The sequence below is a fragment of the Palaemon carinicauda genome, chromosome 8, assembly GCF_036898095.1.
Source record: "Palaemon carinicauda isolate YSFRI2023 chromosome 8, ASM3689809v2, whole genome shotgun sequence".
NCBI lineage: Eukaryota > Metazoa > Arthropoda > Malacostraca > Decapoda > Palaemonidae > Palaemon > Palaemon carinicauda.
This window is the reverse complement of record NC_090732.1, coordinates 37995423-38016073: the sequence shown is the minus strand read 5'-3', so window position 1 is coordinate 38016073 and position 20651 is coordinate 37995423. Positions and strand designations below refer to the sequence as shown.

General features: G+C 42.8%; 1 protein-coding gene across 2 annotated transcripts in view; it reads right to left on the bottom strand.

The window, feature by feature from the left end:
* The window catches only part of LOC137645706 (protein tumorous imaginal discs, mitochondrial), a 176428-nt gene that overhangs the window by 51491 nt on the left and 104286 nt on the right, over window positions 1-20651 (bottom strand). For both annotated transcript variants that reach the window (XM_068378565.1, XM_068378566.1), the window contains exons 4-5: window positions 17606-17774; window positions 12467-12598 (exon numbers count right to left, since the gene is read on the bottom strand). In XM_068378565.1, coding sequence (XP_068234666.1) covers window positions 12467-12598; window positions 17606-17774 — 301 coding nt within the window. The remainder of the gene's footprint in view (window positions 1-12466; window positions 12599-17605; window positions 17775-20651) is intronic.

Below are 20651 nucleotides of genomic sequence, written 5' to 3'. Positions count from 1 at the left end.
ACCGTTTTCACCGCGGCTCAAGACATATGAGACAGGCGGCTTCTGCGATGTTGGTTGCATCGGGCTGCCGGGTTCTTGTTATGTCAAGGCCCGCCTTGTTGCCTGCCCGACAGGCATTGCCCTCTTCCGCCGGCGCTGGGAAGCTCCACCGTTGGGGTCTTGTTTGGTTTGATTTTGGAGTTTTCCTTCTCCTAGCCTTTGCCTATCTTAAATAAAGGAGAAGGCCTATAGGGGTCCAGTCTTGGTCTGGTCTCTCAGAACTGGCCTTAGCGGTATGGCTGAGCCTGCCAGGGTGGATAAACTACCCCACCGCCATTGCCCAGCCCATCATTGAGACACTCAAGCCCCTCTACTGCAGCAAAGTGCTAGACCATCACATGCACATGTAACAATTACTTACCGTTATTCCAGTGGTTAGCCAGCACAAATGAAGGGGCATTGCAAGTGGTGGAAAGACAGGCTTATTGGTAAGAGAAAGTGGAAGATGCTGGAGATGTTGGAGGAGGTGGTGAGTCAGGATATAATCTAGATGCTGGAGGAGGTGCTGGAGAAGCTAGAAGTGGTGTTGGAGAAGCTGTAAAAGTAGAGGACTGAGGTTCAGGAGCAGGCCTCTCTACCCTTTCAGTATATACACAGATTGTCAACCCGGATTTTCATTCTTTTCTCTTCCAAGATCTCCTTGTTACACTTCACAGCATCCATGATCCCCCTAGACACCTTCATAAATCCTATCCCTCAAACATTGCCATTGCTCCCTCTAGCAGGGCAAAACTTTCTGCCAAGGCTTGGCTGAATCCCTTGTCAGGCATAAAGGAACGAAGAGTAAAAATTCCCTTTTTGTTTGTTTTTCATGTTGGCTACCTCCCTTAATTGGGGGAATGGCAAGGTACATAAAAAACCAAAATTGAATACACACACACATTATCACTCACTCACAGCCTATTAAGAGACTCAGAGGGGAATCTTATAACAAATGATTTGGAAAAAGTTAAACTGATGAATGCATATTTCACAACCGTATTCACTAGGGAAGAATCAACGGCCCTCCCCAAACCAGCTATCTAATATGAAGGGCCACAACCCTTAAATAGAATTACAATAACGATGGATGATGTCAACAAGAAAATAAAAGGACTCATTAAAGTTTAAGGCACCAGGTCCAGATGATATTCATCCAAAAGAGATTTTAGAACTAGGAGAAGAGATAACCCCACACTTTTACAAAATGTTCCAAAACACAGCCAAAGAAAAAAAGGCACCACAAGGAGGGACCAAAAGAAGAACCTGCCAACTACAGAACTGTGTGTCTAACTTCAGTGCCTTGCAAAATTTTTGAATCAATTATAGTAGAGAAAAACAACCTTCTGATAGACAGCCAACATGGATTTTTCCACATGTTTACCATTTATGACAAAAGCAGGGCAATAGACATCATATACTAAGACTTTCAAAAGGCTTTTGACAAAGTTCCTCATAAAAAGTTAATGGTCAAAATTAGAGCACTAGGCATTACTGACGAGTCAGCTGAATGGACCGAAGATTGGCCAACACACAGAAAACAGAAAGTTGTCATCAATGGAGAAGCTTCAGAGGGGGCAGCTGTTACAAGCGGTGTACCTCAAGGTTCCGTCCGTGGACCATTGTTATTTCTGATCTACATAACGACACAGATTTAGGGTTAACTAGCAGAATAGCCATATTTGTCGACGATACTAAACTAGGCATAAATGCTGCAAACTCAGAAGTTGTGCAAGCATTAACAGAGGATCTAATGAAGCTAGGAGAATTGTCTAGAAAATGGCAAATGCCTTTCAACTGTGGGAAATGCAAAGTCATGCACATAGGTTATAGTAACCCACAATCAGATTACTCACTGCTAGGTATTGAAATAGAAAGTGTGGACCAGGAGGAAGATCTTGGTATCATTATCAGCAAGGATTTGAAGTTCACCAAACAGAGCATAAAAGCTGAAAAGAAATCACAGAAACTAATAGGTTACATAGAGCCAATTCAAATGCAGAAACAAAGACACTGTACTACATCACTGTACACTGTACGCATCACTAGTAAGACCCCATCTAGAATACAGAGTCCAATTCTGGCCTCCAAGTATTCAGAAAGATATAGATACACTGGAATCAGTACAAGCTAAGGCCACCAAACTAGTTCCAACACTAAGGCAATTTGGATATAGAAGAAGGATGGAACGTTTGAGTTATTTGATCTACAAACGCGACAACTAAGGGGACAGTTAATAGAGGCATTCAAAATTCTTAAAGGAATAATAAATGTAGATTACAACAATCTATTCACGATTAGCACAAATCAGTCCAGAGGTACAGGATACAAACTGGAATTGAAAAGATACAACACCACTCAATGTGGCAATTTCTTTACATACAAAATAGCAAATACAGTCCTTGGAATAGACTTTCAGCAGATGTAGTAAACGGTAACACGGTAAACAAGTTCAAGAATTAAGTTACACAAGATCATAAGAACTCTCTAAATGCTTAAAGTAAATTTCTCTACCAAAGAACAAGTGGAGTCTCCGTGGATGGACTAAAAAGTCTTTGAGACAGACATGCAAAATTCTTGTAACTTCTTGTAAAACACACACACCTCCATATTTCTTTAGACATCATTGGAAAAATGTGGTATCATTATTCAATACTTCAATAATGGGAATACCACCATTACTTGGTAAGGTATCGAAAAGAAACCAGTTGATTTGCCAGCTTGCCTTCCACCAGAAATGTCTCCTAACGTGTGACGTGAACTCGACAAAGAATGACTTGCAAAATATGTAAAAATCTTTTCTGTTTTTCTTCCAAGAAATGAAAGAAAATACAAATTTACCAAGCAAAAGTACTTCACTTTTATAATGTAAAATAAAATATATTTCTAAGAATATATTTGTCCTATTAGTATACTTCCATTAGATAAATAGCAATATACTTTTAGAGATGAAATAAAATGAAATAAAACTAGCATACATGAGATTCTGTCCTCAGTATAGAGTAAAACTTACACTTAGTGATACTCATAACAACCGATACAGACCCCTGATATACAATATTGTACTTGATATCGTTACTCGATATTTCAATAATTGAAATACTAATATGAATATGATACAAATATGATGTGTACTCAACAGGCATTAAGATTTTTCTCAATGTATTTTGTATTAAAAAATGGATACTGTATTATCAATAAAAGAAAATACTACCTTACCAAGTGAAATTAACTAATTTTTATTTATAAAAGAAAAGATATCACTTCTAAGGAAATATTTGTCATATTAGTGCACTGTTTCATACAAAACGTAACGTTGCCGCAGTCGTAAAAGTGATCATAAAGTCGAGCACTTGCAAGTTACATAGGTCCCAAGTTGACAACTACCTGCATATAAGAGCGATGAGATGAACCCACATAAACAGGAATCTTCACCTATAGAAAAATGAAAGTGGGGAGTAGTGCTAGTTCAAACTGGAAGGTGCACAAAACGTGTTGAGAGCTCACACTCCTTCATGCACAACATAATAGAAGGGAGTAGGCACGCAAGAGAATGACCTATGGCAGAGGGCACATGTGCCAGAAAGAGCATTTCTGTAGTAAGGCGCGAGTAAACAGGCATGCATGTATCCAGTTAAGAGTGCCCAAGAGTATGTACTAAGGTATGAGCAATTTGTGTAGGAGCATGCCCCAGAACGGGAACTCTTCTCAAGCAAGTACTGCCAGGCGAGTGCGATGAGCAAACGTATACAGATGAGCATAATGGTCATGCATTTACACTGGTGAAATAATAGTTAGGTGATTGCATTCATTTTGGATCTCCATGAGCTGCATGCGCTTGAGCTCTACACGTGAACAGATGAGTGCGAGAAGTAAGAGTGAACTGACGAGTACGGAGAGGTTACACACACGGGTAAGAGCAATGAAGGCACAGGCTTAGGAGTGCACGATGATGGCACGCACGTATGAGAGTGCAGTGATGGAGAGCAAACAGATCAGTACGGTGAGTGTACTTAAACAGGAGAATGCGATGGGTATGCCTAAACTGGCGAGTGAGATTCGAGTGGGTTAACCAATCAACTAGTGGGTACACACGACGCTATATTTTTACTAGGAGAACGAGATAATCATGCCCGTAAAGGTGAGTACTATGAGCAAGACAGTAAAGGTGAGGATGATGAGAATGTCATTATAAGTGAGTGCAATGAATAAAGGTGAGTACAATGAGTATATGCATATAGATTGCCTTGCTCTGTACAGGGTACGAGTGCCAACAGGTGAGGGCACGTATAATTGTTGTGGATGTTCAGGAGCACAAACGCACGAGGTCTCACATACAATAATGCCTCATAATACGAAATCAATTCATTCTGGAGTGGCTTTCGTTTCATGAAAATTTTGGGATATGAGTCAAATTTTACTTATAAATCACCTAATTCATTCCAAACCCTATAAAAACACCAAATCAAATTTTATAATAAAGCTACAGTGAAATACTGGACAGCCAAATACATTTGAACCATTCATTATACCTAAATTAACTGTTAATACCTGTATTACAAGTAGGTATAATATAATCCAATGATAAATTGAAAATAATACAATACATGCAGTAAAATTATATTTTCATAATAAAATACATTTTTGAACATACTGTACTTACCCGGTAGTTATATATAGCATACGTCCATGACGTCACGGCAGAAATTTCAAAACTCGCGGCAATCGCCGATTGGATAGCCAGGTGTACCACCAGTGTGCCCTCTACCCAGGTACCTGGAACCATTCCAGTCATTCCTCAGATCTTCCATGCACTTAGGTCTCTAGAGGGGAGGAGGGGGGGGAATTTAATTATATATAACTACCAGGTAAGTATGTTCAAAAATTTATTTTATTATGAAAATATAATTTTTAAACATCTGACTTACCCGGTAGTTATATATATAGCTGATTGACACCTTTCATGGAGGGTCAGAGACAGCCAACATTATTAAGGGTTTGTACCTGATAAGGAAGCTGACTTCAATGAATTCCTGCCTCATTATGTCCGCTTTCCTTATGAGATCCAGCGATCCACCCAGGGGGCTGAAGACCTTTAGGAGCTGTCAAATCGGTGCAAATACCTCTATGTGACAGGACCTCCTCCAATACCCTTGTTCCGGGCACTCTCAAGAAACAAACTGACCACCTGACTAAAATCAATGATTGTGGAAGACTGTCGTCCAATCTCCACAAACAACCATAAAAATACAAAAGCTCCAAGAGAAAAAAGGGTATTAGGTTACGGGAATGTAGTGGTAGATCCTTCCCCCACTACTGCACTCGCTGCTATGAATGGTTCCAAAGTGTAGCAGTCCTCATAAAGAGTCTGGACACGTTTCAAATAATGTGAGGCGAACACAGATTTACTCCTCTAAAAGGTTGTGTCCATAATGCTTTGTAAAGATCTATTCTCCTTGAAGGCTACAGAAGTTGCTATAGCTGTAACTTCATGCGTCTTGACTTTCAAAAACTAGAGGTCTGCCGCACTACAATGTGAATGAGCCTCTCTTATTAAGAGCCTGATAAAGAAGGATAGTGCATTCTTCGACATCTGTAACGAGGGCTTCTTGACCGAGCACCAAAGGGCTTCTGACTTGCCTCGTAACTCTTTAGTTCTGTCCAGGTAGAACTTCAGGGCTCTTACTGGACACATGACCTTCTCCATTTCCTCACCAACCACATCCTAAAGGTTCGGAATCTCAAAAGCCTTGGGCCAGGGTTGAGAAGGGCGTTCATTCTTGGCAAAAAAAAGCCTAGCTGCAAGGAGCAGATAGCTTTGTTATCTCTAAAGCCTATGTTCTTACTAAAGGCATGAATCTCACTTACCCTTTTCGCTGTCGCCAGACTGACCAAGAATAGTCTTCATATTGAGGTCCTTAAACGAAGCTGAGTGCAAGGGCTCAAACCTGTCGCTCATTAGGAACTTCAGGACTATATCCAGATTCCAAGCTGGTGATTCCTGGTGCTGTTCCTTAGATGTTTTAAAGGATTTGAGAAGATCCTGCAGGTCTTTATTATTAGAAAGGTCCAAGTTCCTATGCCTGAAGACGGCCACTAACATGCTCCTATATCCCTTGATGGTAGAAGATGAAAACCTACGTTTCCTTCTAAGGTATAACAAAAAGTCAGCAATCTGAGTCATAGAGGTACTGGACGAGGAAACAAAGTTGACTCTGCACCATTCTCTAAAAACCTCCCACTTGGATTGGTAAACCTTGATGGTAGAAGTCCTCCTTGCTCTTCCAATAGCCCTAGCTGCCTCCTTCGAAAAACCTCTAGCTCTTGTGATTTTCTAGATAGTCTGACGGCAGTTAGATGTAGAGCTTGGAGGTTTTGATGGTACCTTTCCAAGTGGGGTTGTTTGAGTAGATCTACTCTTAATGGAAGGCTTTTCGGGGTGTCCACCACCCATTCTAGTACCTCTGTGAACCACTCTCTTGAGGGCCAAAAGGGGGCCACTAGAGTCAATTTGGTTCCCTCGTGTGACACAAATTTTTACATCACTTTGTGCAGAATCTTGAACAGAGGGAATGCGTATATGTCCAGGTGGGACCAGTCTAAAAGGAAAGCGTCTATGTGGACTGCTTCGAGATCTGGCACTGGGGAGCAGTATGTCTCTAACCTCTTCGTCTTCGAGGTTGCGAACAGGTCTATACAAGGACCTCGAGTGGGTTCCGCCTTGTTTGGCTATGTAGGCCAATGCTGTAGTGTTGTCGGCCTTGACCTACACCACTCTGTTCAATACTGACCCTTCGAAGCCTTTGAGGGCCAACAGGACTGCCAACAGCTCCTCCTGGTTGATGTGGAAGCTCTCCTGATCCTTTGACCACAGACCTGAGATCTCCAACTTGCCCAGTGTTGCTCCCCACCCCGAGTCCGAGGCGTCGGAACACAACACAAGGTTTGGGTTCCTCTGTTCTAGGGAGAGACCTTCTTGAAGTTTGCCCGGATCGTTCCACCACTGAAGGCAACTTTTTACGGATTCCGTAATGGGGATGCAATTTGTGTAGATCCTTTTCCTTGTCCCAATGACGACTGAGGTGGAACTGAAGAGGGCGAAGATTCAGCCTTCCCAGGGAGACAAACTGCTCCAACGAGGAGAGGGTTCCCAGCAGACTCATCCACTCTGTCATATAACACTTCCGTTTCTTTAGAAAGGAATGAAGTTTCAAGAGGGCTTGCTCCGTCCTTGAGGCTGACGGAAAAGCCCGAAAAACTTAACTCTGAATCTCCATCCCCAAATAAAGAATCTTTTGGGATGGTGTCAGTTGAGACTTGTCTCTGTTTATAAGAAGACCCAGTTCTTCTGATAACCTCAATGTCATCTGTAGATCCTCCAGGCAGAGATTGTAGGAATGAGCTCTGAGTAGCCAGTTGTCCAGATACAGGGAGGCTCTAATACCTCTTGAATGCAGTATGCTTGCTACATTTAACATCAGCTTCGTAAATATTTGAGGGGCGGTGCTGAGGCCGAAACAAAGGGCCCAAAACTGGAAATCTTCCTCCCTATAAACAAACCTCAGGTAATGCTTGAAGCTCGGATGAATGGGGATGTGGAGGTAAGCATCCTGGAGGTCTAAAGAGACCATCCAGTCGTCCTTTCTTACTGCTGCTAGGACTGACTTCGATGTCTCCATGGAGAACTTTGTCTTCTGAACGAAAGCATTGAGAGCACTTACATCCTTCTCCAACAAGAGAGACATTTGAAGTTGCATAACCTGCCTCTTTGACTCCTCTCTGTATCTGGCAGAGATCTATCGGAGCTACTACTAAAGGAGGTTTCCCTATGAAAGGGATTTTGTATCCCTCCTTCAGTAATTGTACGGACCAAAGGTCTGCTCCTCTCTTCTCCCAAGCTCGCCAGAAGTTGTTTAGTCTGGCTCCTACTGCTGTCTGAAGGCGAATGCAGTCAGACTCTGCTTTGCCCTGGTCTGGATCCTCTTCTCCTTGCTCTCCTTCCCTCAGGTCTGGAACTACCCCTACTGAAAGTTTTCCCTCGAAAGGGCTGCGAAAACTGAGGGATTGGAGCTTCTTCCTTCGACTTGCGGCTAGTGAAGGAAGTAGGTAGAACCTTCCTTGCTGTCTTTGACACCAAATCCTGTGTGGCCTTTTGGGTTAAAACGAAAGAAACCTCTCTGACCAACTCTTGAGGAAAAAGAGAGGAAGAAAGAGGTGCGTACAGCAATTCTGACTTCTGAAAGGGTGTACAGTAATCCCAATGGACAGAAAAGAACACATTTGGGCTCTTTTCTTGAGAACCCCCGCGGAGAAAAGGTCTGCCAACTCATTGGATCCGTCCCTTAAGGCTTTATCCATGCACGAAATAATGTGGATGAGACTATCAGTATCCACATCCTTCAAGGCAGAAACCTTTTTCCCCAAGGCTCCCAGAGTCCAGTCAAGGAAATTGAATACCTCGAAAGCTCTGAAGACGCCTTTGAGAAGATGATCAAGTTCTGAAGTTGACCAGAGTATTTTGGTCCTTCTCATGGCCGTCCGACGAGGAGCGTCTACCAGACTCGAAAAGTCTCCTTGGGTAGAGGCAGGAACTCCCAAGCCGAGAACTTCTCCCGTCTCGTACCAAACACTAGATCTGGAGGCCAATCTAGCCGGGGGAAAAGAGAAAACCGTCTTTCCCTGTCTTTCTTGGATTGCATCCAGTCTCCCATCATCCTCAAAGCTCTCTTTGATGATCAAGACAGAACCATCTTTGTAAACAGAGACTCCTTCGACGCCTTCCCTAGCGTAAATTCTGAAGGCGGTGAACGAGGAGCAGCAGGCACAAAATAATCCGGAAAGTCTTCAGCAAAAACTCTCATGAGTTTCTTAAGGTCAACCGAAGGATGAAGGGTCTTAGGATCTTCTCTTTCCGAGAATTCCTCTAAAAGATCAGTAGAGGAAAGGTGATCATCGATCCCTTCCTCTGACAAGGCTCTAACCGAGGTAGAGATGTCTTGTTTTCTAGGAGTCAACTCTTTAAGGTCCTGACTCCTGGCGTCAATGGGTCCAGGATCCTCACGCCTGGCGTCATGTTGTCCCAATGCTTGACGGTCAGAAGTAAGATCCTCGCGATCATTACGATCGGAACTAAGGCGTCCGCGATCTCGACGCTCGGCTCGACTGGCGTCATCACGACGTCCGAGGCTCTTACGCTCGGCGTCACGTCTAACTGCTTGACACTCGGCGTCACGTCTAACTGTTTGATGCTCGGCATCACGTCTAACTGCTTGACGCTCAGCATCATGTCTGGCTGCTTGACGCTCGGCGTTATGCGGATCAGTCTCTCGACGCTTAACAGGAGGATCCTCATTACGGCGCTCGGCGTCGCGTATAACTGCTTGACGCTCGGCGTCATGCGGGCCAGTCTCTCGACGCTTAGTAAGAGGTACCTCATTACGCTGCTTGGCGTCACGTTTAACTGCTTGACGCTCGGCGTCATGACTACCAGGCTCTCGGCGCTTAGAAAGCTGCCCGTTGTCAAGGACCTCTCACCTTTTAGCCTTCTGATGCTTGGCGTCAAGGTGTGAAGCTTCCTGACGCTCGGGGTCTTGGCAAGTCACTCTCTTGTTGTCCGCAGGCTGATAGACTTGCATGAGAGAAGAGAGTTTCTGCTGCATATCTTGCAGCATACTAAAATTAGGGTCAACTTGTTGTGGCAAAATAGGAGACGTTGCTTCTACCACAAGCTCGCTTTCTACGTCACTCAAGGAACGCGCAGAGCGTCCAGAGGACGAAAACCAATCTGCAGAAGGAGGAGGAGCATGTACCGAGGTCATGCCAGTCTCAGAAAAGTGTCTAGCAACCGGTTGGGCTGGACGCTTGACAGCTTCCGACATCCTTCTATCTCCTACCGACGAAATGGGCGCTTGGCAGGAGAGCCTTCTTCGGAAGAAGGAAAACGCTCCGGACTGCTCCAATGACTGCACCCAGGAGCTTGAGGCGTCATGATACAACGCTGATCGACAGTCAATCTTCCTCTTCAGAGGTCTGGATGCGTGACACCAGCCCCGTCTGGGCGCTGCGTCATCCGAAGATGATGAAAACACTTTCACCTCACCTTTCCCATGGCGAGGGCGAGCGTCCTGTGAACCGTCAACAGATACACTCGAGGGGACGTCTGGTCGGGAGCTAATGCCTCTCGTTTCCTTTCGCCGTTCGACATTCCTTCTCCCAGGGGTTGGGGAGCTTGGAAGAGGTCTACGGCTAGGAGAACGACAGGTCCGAGCAGACGCACCCTCCACTGCAGTGATTAAATTCACTGCACTTTTAGCACTGACACTAGCACTTTTTAATTGTTTAACATCGGACATTAACTGGGTTCTGTCCGCTGCGAGCGATTCAACTCTCACGCCCAGGGCTTGAATGGCCACCATCATGTCCTTTAGAGTTGGTTCATCAGTAGTAACAATAGTGGGATCTGGAACTACCACTACAGGGGAAGGATTAGGTTCGTTGACACGGGAAGGGGAATAATCTCTAGAAGAACGAGATAAACTCTGTCTAATCCTATCTCTCTCAAGTTTACGGGTGTAGCTGTCAAATTCAAACCACTCACTCTCAGACAAAATAACACATTCATCGCAACGATCAACCAACTCACAAACTTTACCTCTACATTTTACACAAATGGAGTGGGGATCAACAGAGGATTTAGCAAGCCGGGTCTTACAACCTCTCACACACCTTCTACAAGTTGAAGAATAGTCAGACATTTTGAATATTTTAAAGAGAGATCAAACGAGCAAGGGTCAAAATAACCAAATTCAATAGTGGTTCAAGAAAATTCAAAAGCAAATCCAAATGAGAGAAAGCCAAAACCAAATTGTACATCACCAGGATAACTGCAATTATACAGGTTACAGAGAGTGAAAAATCCAACGATGTCACCTGTGCGGCTGCAGGGAAGATCTGAGGAATGACTGGAATAGTTCCAGGTACCTTGGTAGAGGGCGCACTGGTGGTACACCTGGCTACCCAATCAGCGATTGCCGCAAGTTTTGAAATTTCTGCCGTGACATCAGGGACGTAAGCTATATATATAACTACCGGGTAGGTCAAATGTTTAAAAATACTGTATATATAAAAGATATACAGAACCATATGTACTGTACTATCATAGTTACCCTTACTATAGAGATAAATTTTCTATTGTGTAAATAACCCGTTCTTTCAATTTTCTTTAATGGGTGACTATTTTATTCTAAGCCTGGCTGGAAAATCTCTTTTCTTATCATGAAACATTTTTCGCAATGCTAGCCAGAAAAATCTTCTCATCTCATTTTGCAGCATGAAAATTTCGTAAGCAGATTCTTTCGTGAAGAGAGGCATGACTGTACTGCTCTGACAAATCTGACGAGGCAATGGCCAGTTTTTTTTTTCTTTTTTTTTTTTTCCATCGATATCATCTCTTCATGACACATCAGTTCTTTCACCTCTATGCAAATCCAAAACTAGAGGTGAGGTTAAATAGATTGGATTATTCGGGGAAGGAGTGTGAGGTCGCTTCCTCTCCATGGTTGTGGTCGGTGTCTCCACATCAGTTATTCCTTCCGCTAATGTGGCAGGTGAGGAAAATACCAGCCTGGTAGTACCCAAGGTTTTTGGCAATTTATGCATTGAGGGGACACCCTCCAAGACTAAGGAAGGCCAGAGCACCCTTAAGGTCACATCCTTAGTATTGTCAGAAATTTTATTTGACTCATGTGGTGAACCGCGGGGAATAACTACCTCTCCTGGGGAAGCAGCTACCAGCATCTCCCTTAGCTTGCCTGACATTAACAATATAGTAGCCATCTTCCTTCTTCGTCACCGGCCCAGAGGAGGGTGACGAAGAAGTGTCAGAATTCCTCGACTTTGTGGATGACCCTGAAGGCAAACTATTTCATTTTGGTTTTGTTTTCTTTCTTTAGTCAAATCACTGAACTGACAGCTAATCCCTACACTTGTTGCAAGGGGAAGACTGCAAACAGTTATGCCACAAGAGTAGCACAAAGAAAGGCAATCCACGTGACTACTCATGAATGTGCTGTACTTTAGTCCAGTAACCCCAAGGTAGAACAGTATATCTACACCTGATTTCTCCATCACAAAGCACACACTTTCACTTAGTGAAGTAAAAGAAAAAAGTGAAACAGCCAAGATAAGAACACCAAGAGTACAAATCGGCGGCAGAAGTGGAGGTGGTATCTAGTAATGCTGCTGAGGGGATGGAGTTTCCTTGCCATCTGCCAGTAACTACAGACACCGCAGTAAAATTTCAATAGGCGAGTTCCATCCAACCTGGAACTATACTGGTATTAAATGAGGGTTTGTATTCATGTAGGAACAATATGCAATACATAGTAAACTGCTAGCAAAGGTATACAATGATACAGTTGGATGATCATCAGTCTAAAAACAGTCTTACCTGCAGGAACTGGAACAGTAACTGTCTTTCGCTGAACAGTCTGACCTTTACCCTCACATTCGGTGCATGGATATTTTATATGCATTCGTGTCCCATGGCAATATCGACACGTCTGGCGCATAACAAATGGACCTAGGAGATTATTATGATTAAATTTAAATTTCCATTACTTTACCAAATATACAGTATTCAACATGAACTATGTATATACTTTATTATTTACAATAATCATTTATACTGTATGAAAAACAATACTGTACATAAAATACATTTATAATAAAAAAAAATGCTTTTATAGTACAAAAAATACCTTATGTATATTGACCCATTAAAGATAAATTACCTTATCTGCCATGAAACTTCTCTACAGTCACATTAATAAAAAGTTAAAATTGAACACCACTAAATTCTTTCTGGACTAAGCTCCTGGTATTGCATCCAATCTAGGGATTGTAGACAGTGGAAGGCAAATTTAAGAACAAACATTGACACTATATAACCAAGCTAAGATAAACAACTAAAAAATATTACAGAAACATTGAACGGAACAGTAAAGGGGAAATAACAATGCCACTCATACAGTATATAAGCTTACAACAGGATAAAGTGACAAAGCATTGATATGATACAACAAAAAAGAAACATGAGCAATGGATTCCTTTTACTTGATAAAAATGACTAACTTGAAAGTAATTTGTATTTTTCCTAACGATACAAACCTGGAGCTATTTATTAGGGATTACCTTTGGTGAAGCTGGAAGACTAACCATCAAGACTTTTAAGCGAGGTGGCAACTACCCAAACCAATAGTTAGTGGGGGTAGTGGGGGTTGCCAGCTACCCCTCACACTCACACACCAGTAAAACCAAGTCACTTTTTGATTGCAGGCAGGATTTATGAGGGACAGGTGATGGTAGGACAGCTTGTATAAATAGCTACAGGTTTGTATCGTTAGGAAAAATACAAAATTACTTTCAAATAGGTAATTTGTTCCGACACTCTACAAATCTTACTCTACCTATTAGAGATTATCTTTTGGCAAAGCTGGGAGACAAGCCATTAAGACTTTTAAGCGAGGTGGCAACTACCCAAACTGATAAATAGCAAGGGTAGTAAGGGGTAATAGGGGTTGTCAGCTATCCCTCTCACTCACACATTAGTAAAACAGTCACTTTTTGATTGCAGGCAGGACTTATGAGGGACAGGTGATGGCAGGGCAATTTGTATAAATAGCTACAGGTTTGTATCGTTAGGAAAAATACAAACTACTGTACTTTCAAATAGGCAATTTGTTCCAATACTTTACAAACCTTACACTATTTATTAGGGATGACTCGCCCATTAGGAGGGTAGAAGTCCAACCACTGGCTTGGCCATTGACCCGGGGTTTTCACATAAAGGCTTGGCATGTAACTGAGAAAATCCTGACACCTCACTAAAAAACTTGTGCAATGAACGGATAGCGGACTGAGCAACCTGTGTGCTTGTGAAAAATACTAAAAATGTGACCGTCGAGGTAAGAAATATTGCGAGTTAAATAGGAATGTTGATATCAAACATAGACGTTTCTGAAAACCTACCTTGCAGGAGTATAGGGAATGTAGACAAGTATTAAATCTATACTAGGTTACACAAGGTAAATGGCTAATACCTGCATATAGGTGAGGCCAGCATGCAGTGAACCCATAGTGCTGTTCCTCAAGAGAAAGGAAGATGAAAAAAAGAGACAGCCATTCTTATACATTCATCTCAGACTAATCCTGGGTATCATATGCCCTCAATTATCCTTGGACCAATCCTCAGTTCTAACAAGATGGCTCACTGATCCCAACCACAGATCAAGGCACTAAATAGCCTTCATGGCATACTTCGCAACCTTTTCCATGTTCAGGATCTCAAGACACCAAAAACAAGGCCGAGCCCAGAAATCCTTTCGATTGGGATACTCCTTCGAGAGGGCCTCCACGGATGGATCAAGAGGAAAACCCGGAAGGGGCTCGTCTGTGACCTTATTGTATCTCCTCTGGTGGATAGAGGTAAGCGGGAGGAGTTTGGAGGACGAACCTCCTCAAAGTGAGCTAGAGGAACCAGCGATTTGAAAATATGCCTTCTTCCTGGCTGCTGTCCGTCCCTAAGACCAGGGCAAGGCTGCACTGGCCTTAGGAGGTCATTGGGTACCATACCCATGGTCCAAGACTGTGTCCTTGCCTTCCTGAGGAGCCATCTCAGGGTTAGCCAACCCACTGATGGCCCTCATGCTGGCTACAACTTGCCAGATGGCGTACTCTGACTCCTATTGCTCGGCTTCAGAGTGGAACTTAGGACTAGCAGCCCTAGGGAGGTAGTCACCTTCTGAGTCCAAGTCATCATCCACCTCCAAGCTCTCACCCATAGGAACCTGGGGTGGGTCAAGCGTCAACTGAGGGAATGTCACTTACTGACACTCCTGCTACAGGTGAAGATCTCCTAGCTCTCTCTTGAAGGATAACTGCTCGTGCCTTGGAATCTTTAAGAATCGTCTTGGAGACTCTGTGAGACGGCAGGTATTCCTACTGCAGAGAAGTCCTCCGGTGGTGGTCTGGAGACGGATCGGAGCTCAGGTGGCACGGCTTCCTCTTTTGCTTTGTGGTAAGGACCGGTGTTAAATCTAGGAGAGAAAAGTCCTGTTGAATCCCAGCACAGCTCCTCGCAGCTCCACGTGGTCTTCCAATGGGCGAGAGAGCCATGGGGGCTTTGGGCCCTGCAAGAGACAGGTCTCCTAGGGTCCCTTGGAAAAGCAGAAGAGAAGGCCACCGACTTCTCTAAAGGAATCTTAGGAGTGAAACTACTGCCAACCTCTGCATAAGAGGTTGTGTTGGAGCCATGCACCTCTGCCCTTGCTGTGTTGTGTCAACCACCGCCTGCCTGATGGCTTTGACTAAGGTATTAAAACATGAAGGGGGCTTCCCAACAGTCGCCAGGTTCGGAGTATCCTCAGGCAAGACTGGTGGTGGAGATCACCTCATTGGGGAACGCTGCCTTGGCACCTGGAACTGAGGGGAAAAAAGTTATTTACCTTGATCAAGTTGAACAGGCATATGCATGTTTTCCTACGGTGATCTAGGGAAATGGGAACACCCGTGAAATTATTTGGTGGTTCTTTGAACCCTTCAGGGAAGAAAATAGGCTGTCTGCCTCTTGCTAGCGAAGCCTGACAAGGTGTAGACTGCTCCACTACTGCTGCTACCTCTCTACTGGATTGGTGGGGTGCCAGACCTTAATTACTAGCGACAGCATGTGAATTGTCTGCGGGAGCATGTAAAGTACGTGCAAAAGAATGAAAATTGCGTGTGGGAACTTCAGTGAGTGTGGCAAAAAAGGCAGGGTAGATCTCGGAGACCTCCAACGGCCTGGAGATTGATGATCACGCGCTGGAGATCGACGAGCAGGTTAGCGTCGATACACAGGAGAGCGCCACGTTGGCTATTGGCGAGCTGGCTAATGACGAATCGGTGAGCAGTGAGCAGTATAGCGTTGCACTGGCGAGCAGTGAGATGGCGAAAAGTGCCTGGTGAGCCGTGAGACGAAGAGTGGCGCACTGGCAAACACTGGGCAGATGAATGTCATCTGGCAGGAGATCGTCTTAGAGGGCTATGTACTGGCAAATAGCGAGCTGGTGAGTAGCATGCTGGAGAACGGCAATCCCAAACAGGAGAACCGCAGGTAGAGATAGAGCATCCAGAGGGTGAGCCACGATCATGAGCAGGGGGACGATGGTCACGAGACGAGCGGCAATCACGAACAGGAGAATGGCGAGAATATTGTCGGTCTCGGGAATTGGAGTGCTGCCTGACGGAGGGTGAGGACGAAGGTCTAGGCACGTGTAGAGGACTACAGTCCCTGGAGGACAAAGAGATTTAAGGGTGGCATGAGGTCTAGTCGTCAGCAGGAGGAGAGCGAGCGGGAGGACTACTGGAGTAGAAGGCAAAAGATAGGCCTCGCAGACAGCCAGGGCATCAATTACAAGGCCCCAGGGGAGAGGACTTCCACTTCGGAGGACAACGGAGAAGGGCCACTCTGGGCTGTACGTTGCATTAGTTCCACGAGTACATCCCTAGAAGGAGGCCCAGCCACAACCAGCAACAGCCAAACCTGCATCAAATCGGAAAGTGAGGAGGACTCGTCCGAGGGCGGGGGCAAAGATGTTTATCTAGGGAGAGCAGCAATGTCCCCAGATTCGCATGGTTGATCTGAAGGGAGTTGGTCTACCCGCCTACTAGATCGCCCCTCGGAAGAAGCCGAATGAGCAAGAGCTTCGGGAAGAGACCAAGGGGGTTAGAGAGGATGTTTGAGGTTTCTTCACCCTTGTGGAAGACCGTGAAGGCAAAGAATCCCTCCTGGACTACTTCTTCCGCCGGCACCCAAATCTCTCCAACTTTAGAGGCAGATCATTCCTTACACTTCTCACATGTGTTACCCTGGTCATAGCGGTGGCCTCTACAGGTCGTGCACAACAAATGGGGGTCGGTCTCGACAGAGGACATGAAGGTACAGCAAGAGCGGCCTTCAGGCCATGGACAAGTCCGCCTAAGGACGCAGAAGGAGGCACGCACTAGGGGGGGGGGAAACGAACATACTGGACAAGTCTTTTAAGAGCAGAACCGGCCAAGTCTGTTCTTCTCAAGCCAAAAGAAAAGTGACTCGGTTTCACTGGTGTGTGAGTGAGAGGGGTAACTGGCAAGCCCCACCTGCAATCCCTAACTAGCAGTTTGTGTAGTTGCCACCTCACTTAAATGTCTTAATGGCTATTCTTCCAGCTTCGTCACAAATTAATCTCTAATAAATATCGTAAGGTTTGTAGAATGTTGGAACAAACACCTTATACTATAAAGATGCTACAGAGAGAGGAAGCAAGCCTATTGGTGAAATAACCTAAGCATGAAGAGAGAGCACAAAGTGTTGTGATATGGAGACAGTCTGGAGAACAAAGTTTGGTGTGACATGTGCAGTCACAAAAAGAATGTGGATAGAAGTGGCATGCTGTCCAGGCCAGATGTTAATTTTCCTGTTTCATAGATGCAACTGAAGAGCCCCATTATAACAGATAAGGCAACTTATGATTATGTATTAAAATGATAAACTAATTTTTTTAAAAATTACCTGTAGATATAGTTTCCATTCCAGTGCCATTGCAATATTGACATCTGGAAGCTTTTGTTCCACGTTCACATCTTGATCCTGAACATTTAGGGCAAATATCAACTGTATTCAATGATACATCTTTGTTAATACCCCGGGCTGCTTGCGAAAAAGTCAGATTCATTGTAATCTGCAAAACAAGAGATAATAAATATATTTAAGTAGAAATGAATTCAAGAATCAAAACAAAGCACAGTAACTAATATTCCATAATCCTTATTTGTAGAGAGGATGTAAAAACTTCTATTTATATCGGCAAGTCTAATTAGTAGTCGGCCTTCTTTTATCGCAGGTTCTTTCTTTGCAGTTTAGTTTTTTTTGCAACCAAGAGCAATGCAATACCTATTATGTAAAAATTCTCATTAAAATCACGAAAAAATTCACGCTGAGCGATGATTTCAAATAGCCCACGCTCCCTTCATTAGGAGTGCTGCGCACCACTACCTATCTCTCCACTTAGTTGGTCCTTGCTCTCTCTGTACAGCTATATGTGAAATAAACCAGATTTTGATTAAAATGGTGTTTCACTTAACTGTATAATTAAAAACATATTAAAATCTCAAGCATTGTTCATTCAAATCAGCTGATCAACTCTGCATAGTTCACCGTCAGCTTTAATTTTCAGATCAAACAACTCCCTTATTATTAAGGGATGCTACCGATGGATATTTCATATTTACTAAAAAGAAACAATCATTACTTGATCTATCATTTTCCAATTAGAATACTAATTTCAATAGTTTTATGAGAAATACTTCTCTCATATTTTATCTACTTGTGCTGTGAGTTGAATACCATAATGTTAACCTGAGTTTAATTTATGTTGCTGATGCACGATATTTTATAGTTTTTTAGCTCTGTGGTGCTTAATTAGAAAGCTTAGGAAATTATTCATTACGGCTCCATCAGTGAGTATTCCATTGGTTTTGCAAAGGAACAAAGATTTCATGAGAGAGAGTAATCGAACGCACCATTTTTATTTGTTTCTATAAAAGAAAAAACGGATTTTGAGCGAAGCGAAAAATCTATTTTTGGGTAAGATGGCCATGTCGTCCTGATGGAAGTTCCTCTAAGGTAGCTTCCTAGGGTATATTACAACTACGGCGATATTCCCAGAGAATTTACCTTAAGGTACCCAGAATTCTAACTCCTGGAGCGAATATCCCTAATAAAAGAGCCAGGGATATCGTATAAATCAGAGGACGTATTCTTGACACGCCACATGGCAATCTGTACCCCGAACAGAGTTAACACTTCGTAGGGGTCAAATGGCAAGAAAACGAAAACGAAAAAGAAAAGGGGAGAGCCGCTCGTAAGGCCCTCTCTTCTCCCGTTTCGTAAGCGTGCCCTGCGCCGATTCTGGCGCCATCTGCATTCCTTGAAGCGAAACACGAGGTGCTACAGATACTGTATGTAGGGAGGGGTCCTACGGCCCTTTCATTGAAAGGAAAGGGCGGGTCCATCAGGACGACATGGCCATCTTACCCAAAAATAGATTTTTCGCTTCGCTCAAAATCCGTTTTTTAGGCTCAAGCCATGTCGTCCTGATGGAAGTATACCAGAGCATTACTGTATCTGTGGATTCTCAAAATGTGCCGTACTCCTCAGAAGTATTTCCCCCAGTCGACGCGACCTAGAGACCTAAGATGTTACCGTCATACATCTTTTCAACTAATCATAAACCATGATAGAGCTTCCTGCCCCCAACAGGGAAGTCTTACTAGACTCTGGGAAAGTCTCGAAGAGTACATATATCTAAGTATGAACCCCAGGCAAGCGAGTATAGTGGTCTCACCCCATACTGGGTAAAGCGAAGTTCGAAAAGAATCACTGTGTCAATATGAAATATCGACCAGTCCTCCGCTCAAACACGTATTGGACAAAGGTTTATATCCGCTTAGGAGGAAACTCGTAAATCCGCCACCATCCCTTTATGGGATGGAGTCCTCCAGCTAAGGGAAAGCATAAACCAATGCAATATTAGCTTGCATAAGGGAACATTCTATTAGAATTATCCCCGGGTAAATATACATAGAATGAATGCTCACAGGTGAAGGAGACGCAAGGTTCTCAAGAACCAGTTTAATGACAGACAATAAACAAACAGGTTAACCACACTCATATATATATATATATATATATATATATATATATATATATATATATATATATGTATATATATATATATATATATATATATATATATGTATATATATATATATATATATATATATATATATATATATATATATATATATATATATATATATATATATATATATATATATATATATATATATATATGTATATATATATATATATATATATATATATATATATATATATATATATATATATATATATATATGTATATATATATGTATATATATATATATATATATATATATATATATATATATATATATATATGTATATATATATATATATATATATATATATATATATATATATATATATATATATATATATGTATATATATGTATATATATATATATATATATATATATATATATATATATATATATATATATATATATATATGTCTTATTTATAACTGTAATCGAACAGTTTAACATGTTTTTTCAAAAAGGCCCATAAAAGAAACACAGGAAATATGAATAAATCACACTATATTTCGGTCAATAAACATCGACCCTCTTCAGGATGTAAAGTACAAGTGAGGCTTACAGTGGAGAGTGACGGTTTATATATGAAAGCAAAAGGGTGTGTTCAATTGTTCTATAGTTGTTATAATTGCTGGAAGGATTAGCCAAATTTAATTACATTCAGGTGCGTGTTCTTATTGTTGAGCCGCTTGGAGGAAGTCTTGACCTCTGATGCATGTCTGGTGGCCGGTCTCCGTGGATTATCTTCTTAATGATAGGGTTGAGAAGAGTATTGTCCACTGTGTCAGCTTTCCATTGGCCCCCACATAGGTTCATTGTGTTTGATTGATTTATGATGGCTGATTCCAGGATTTGCCTTC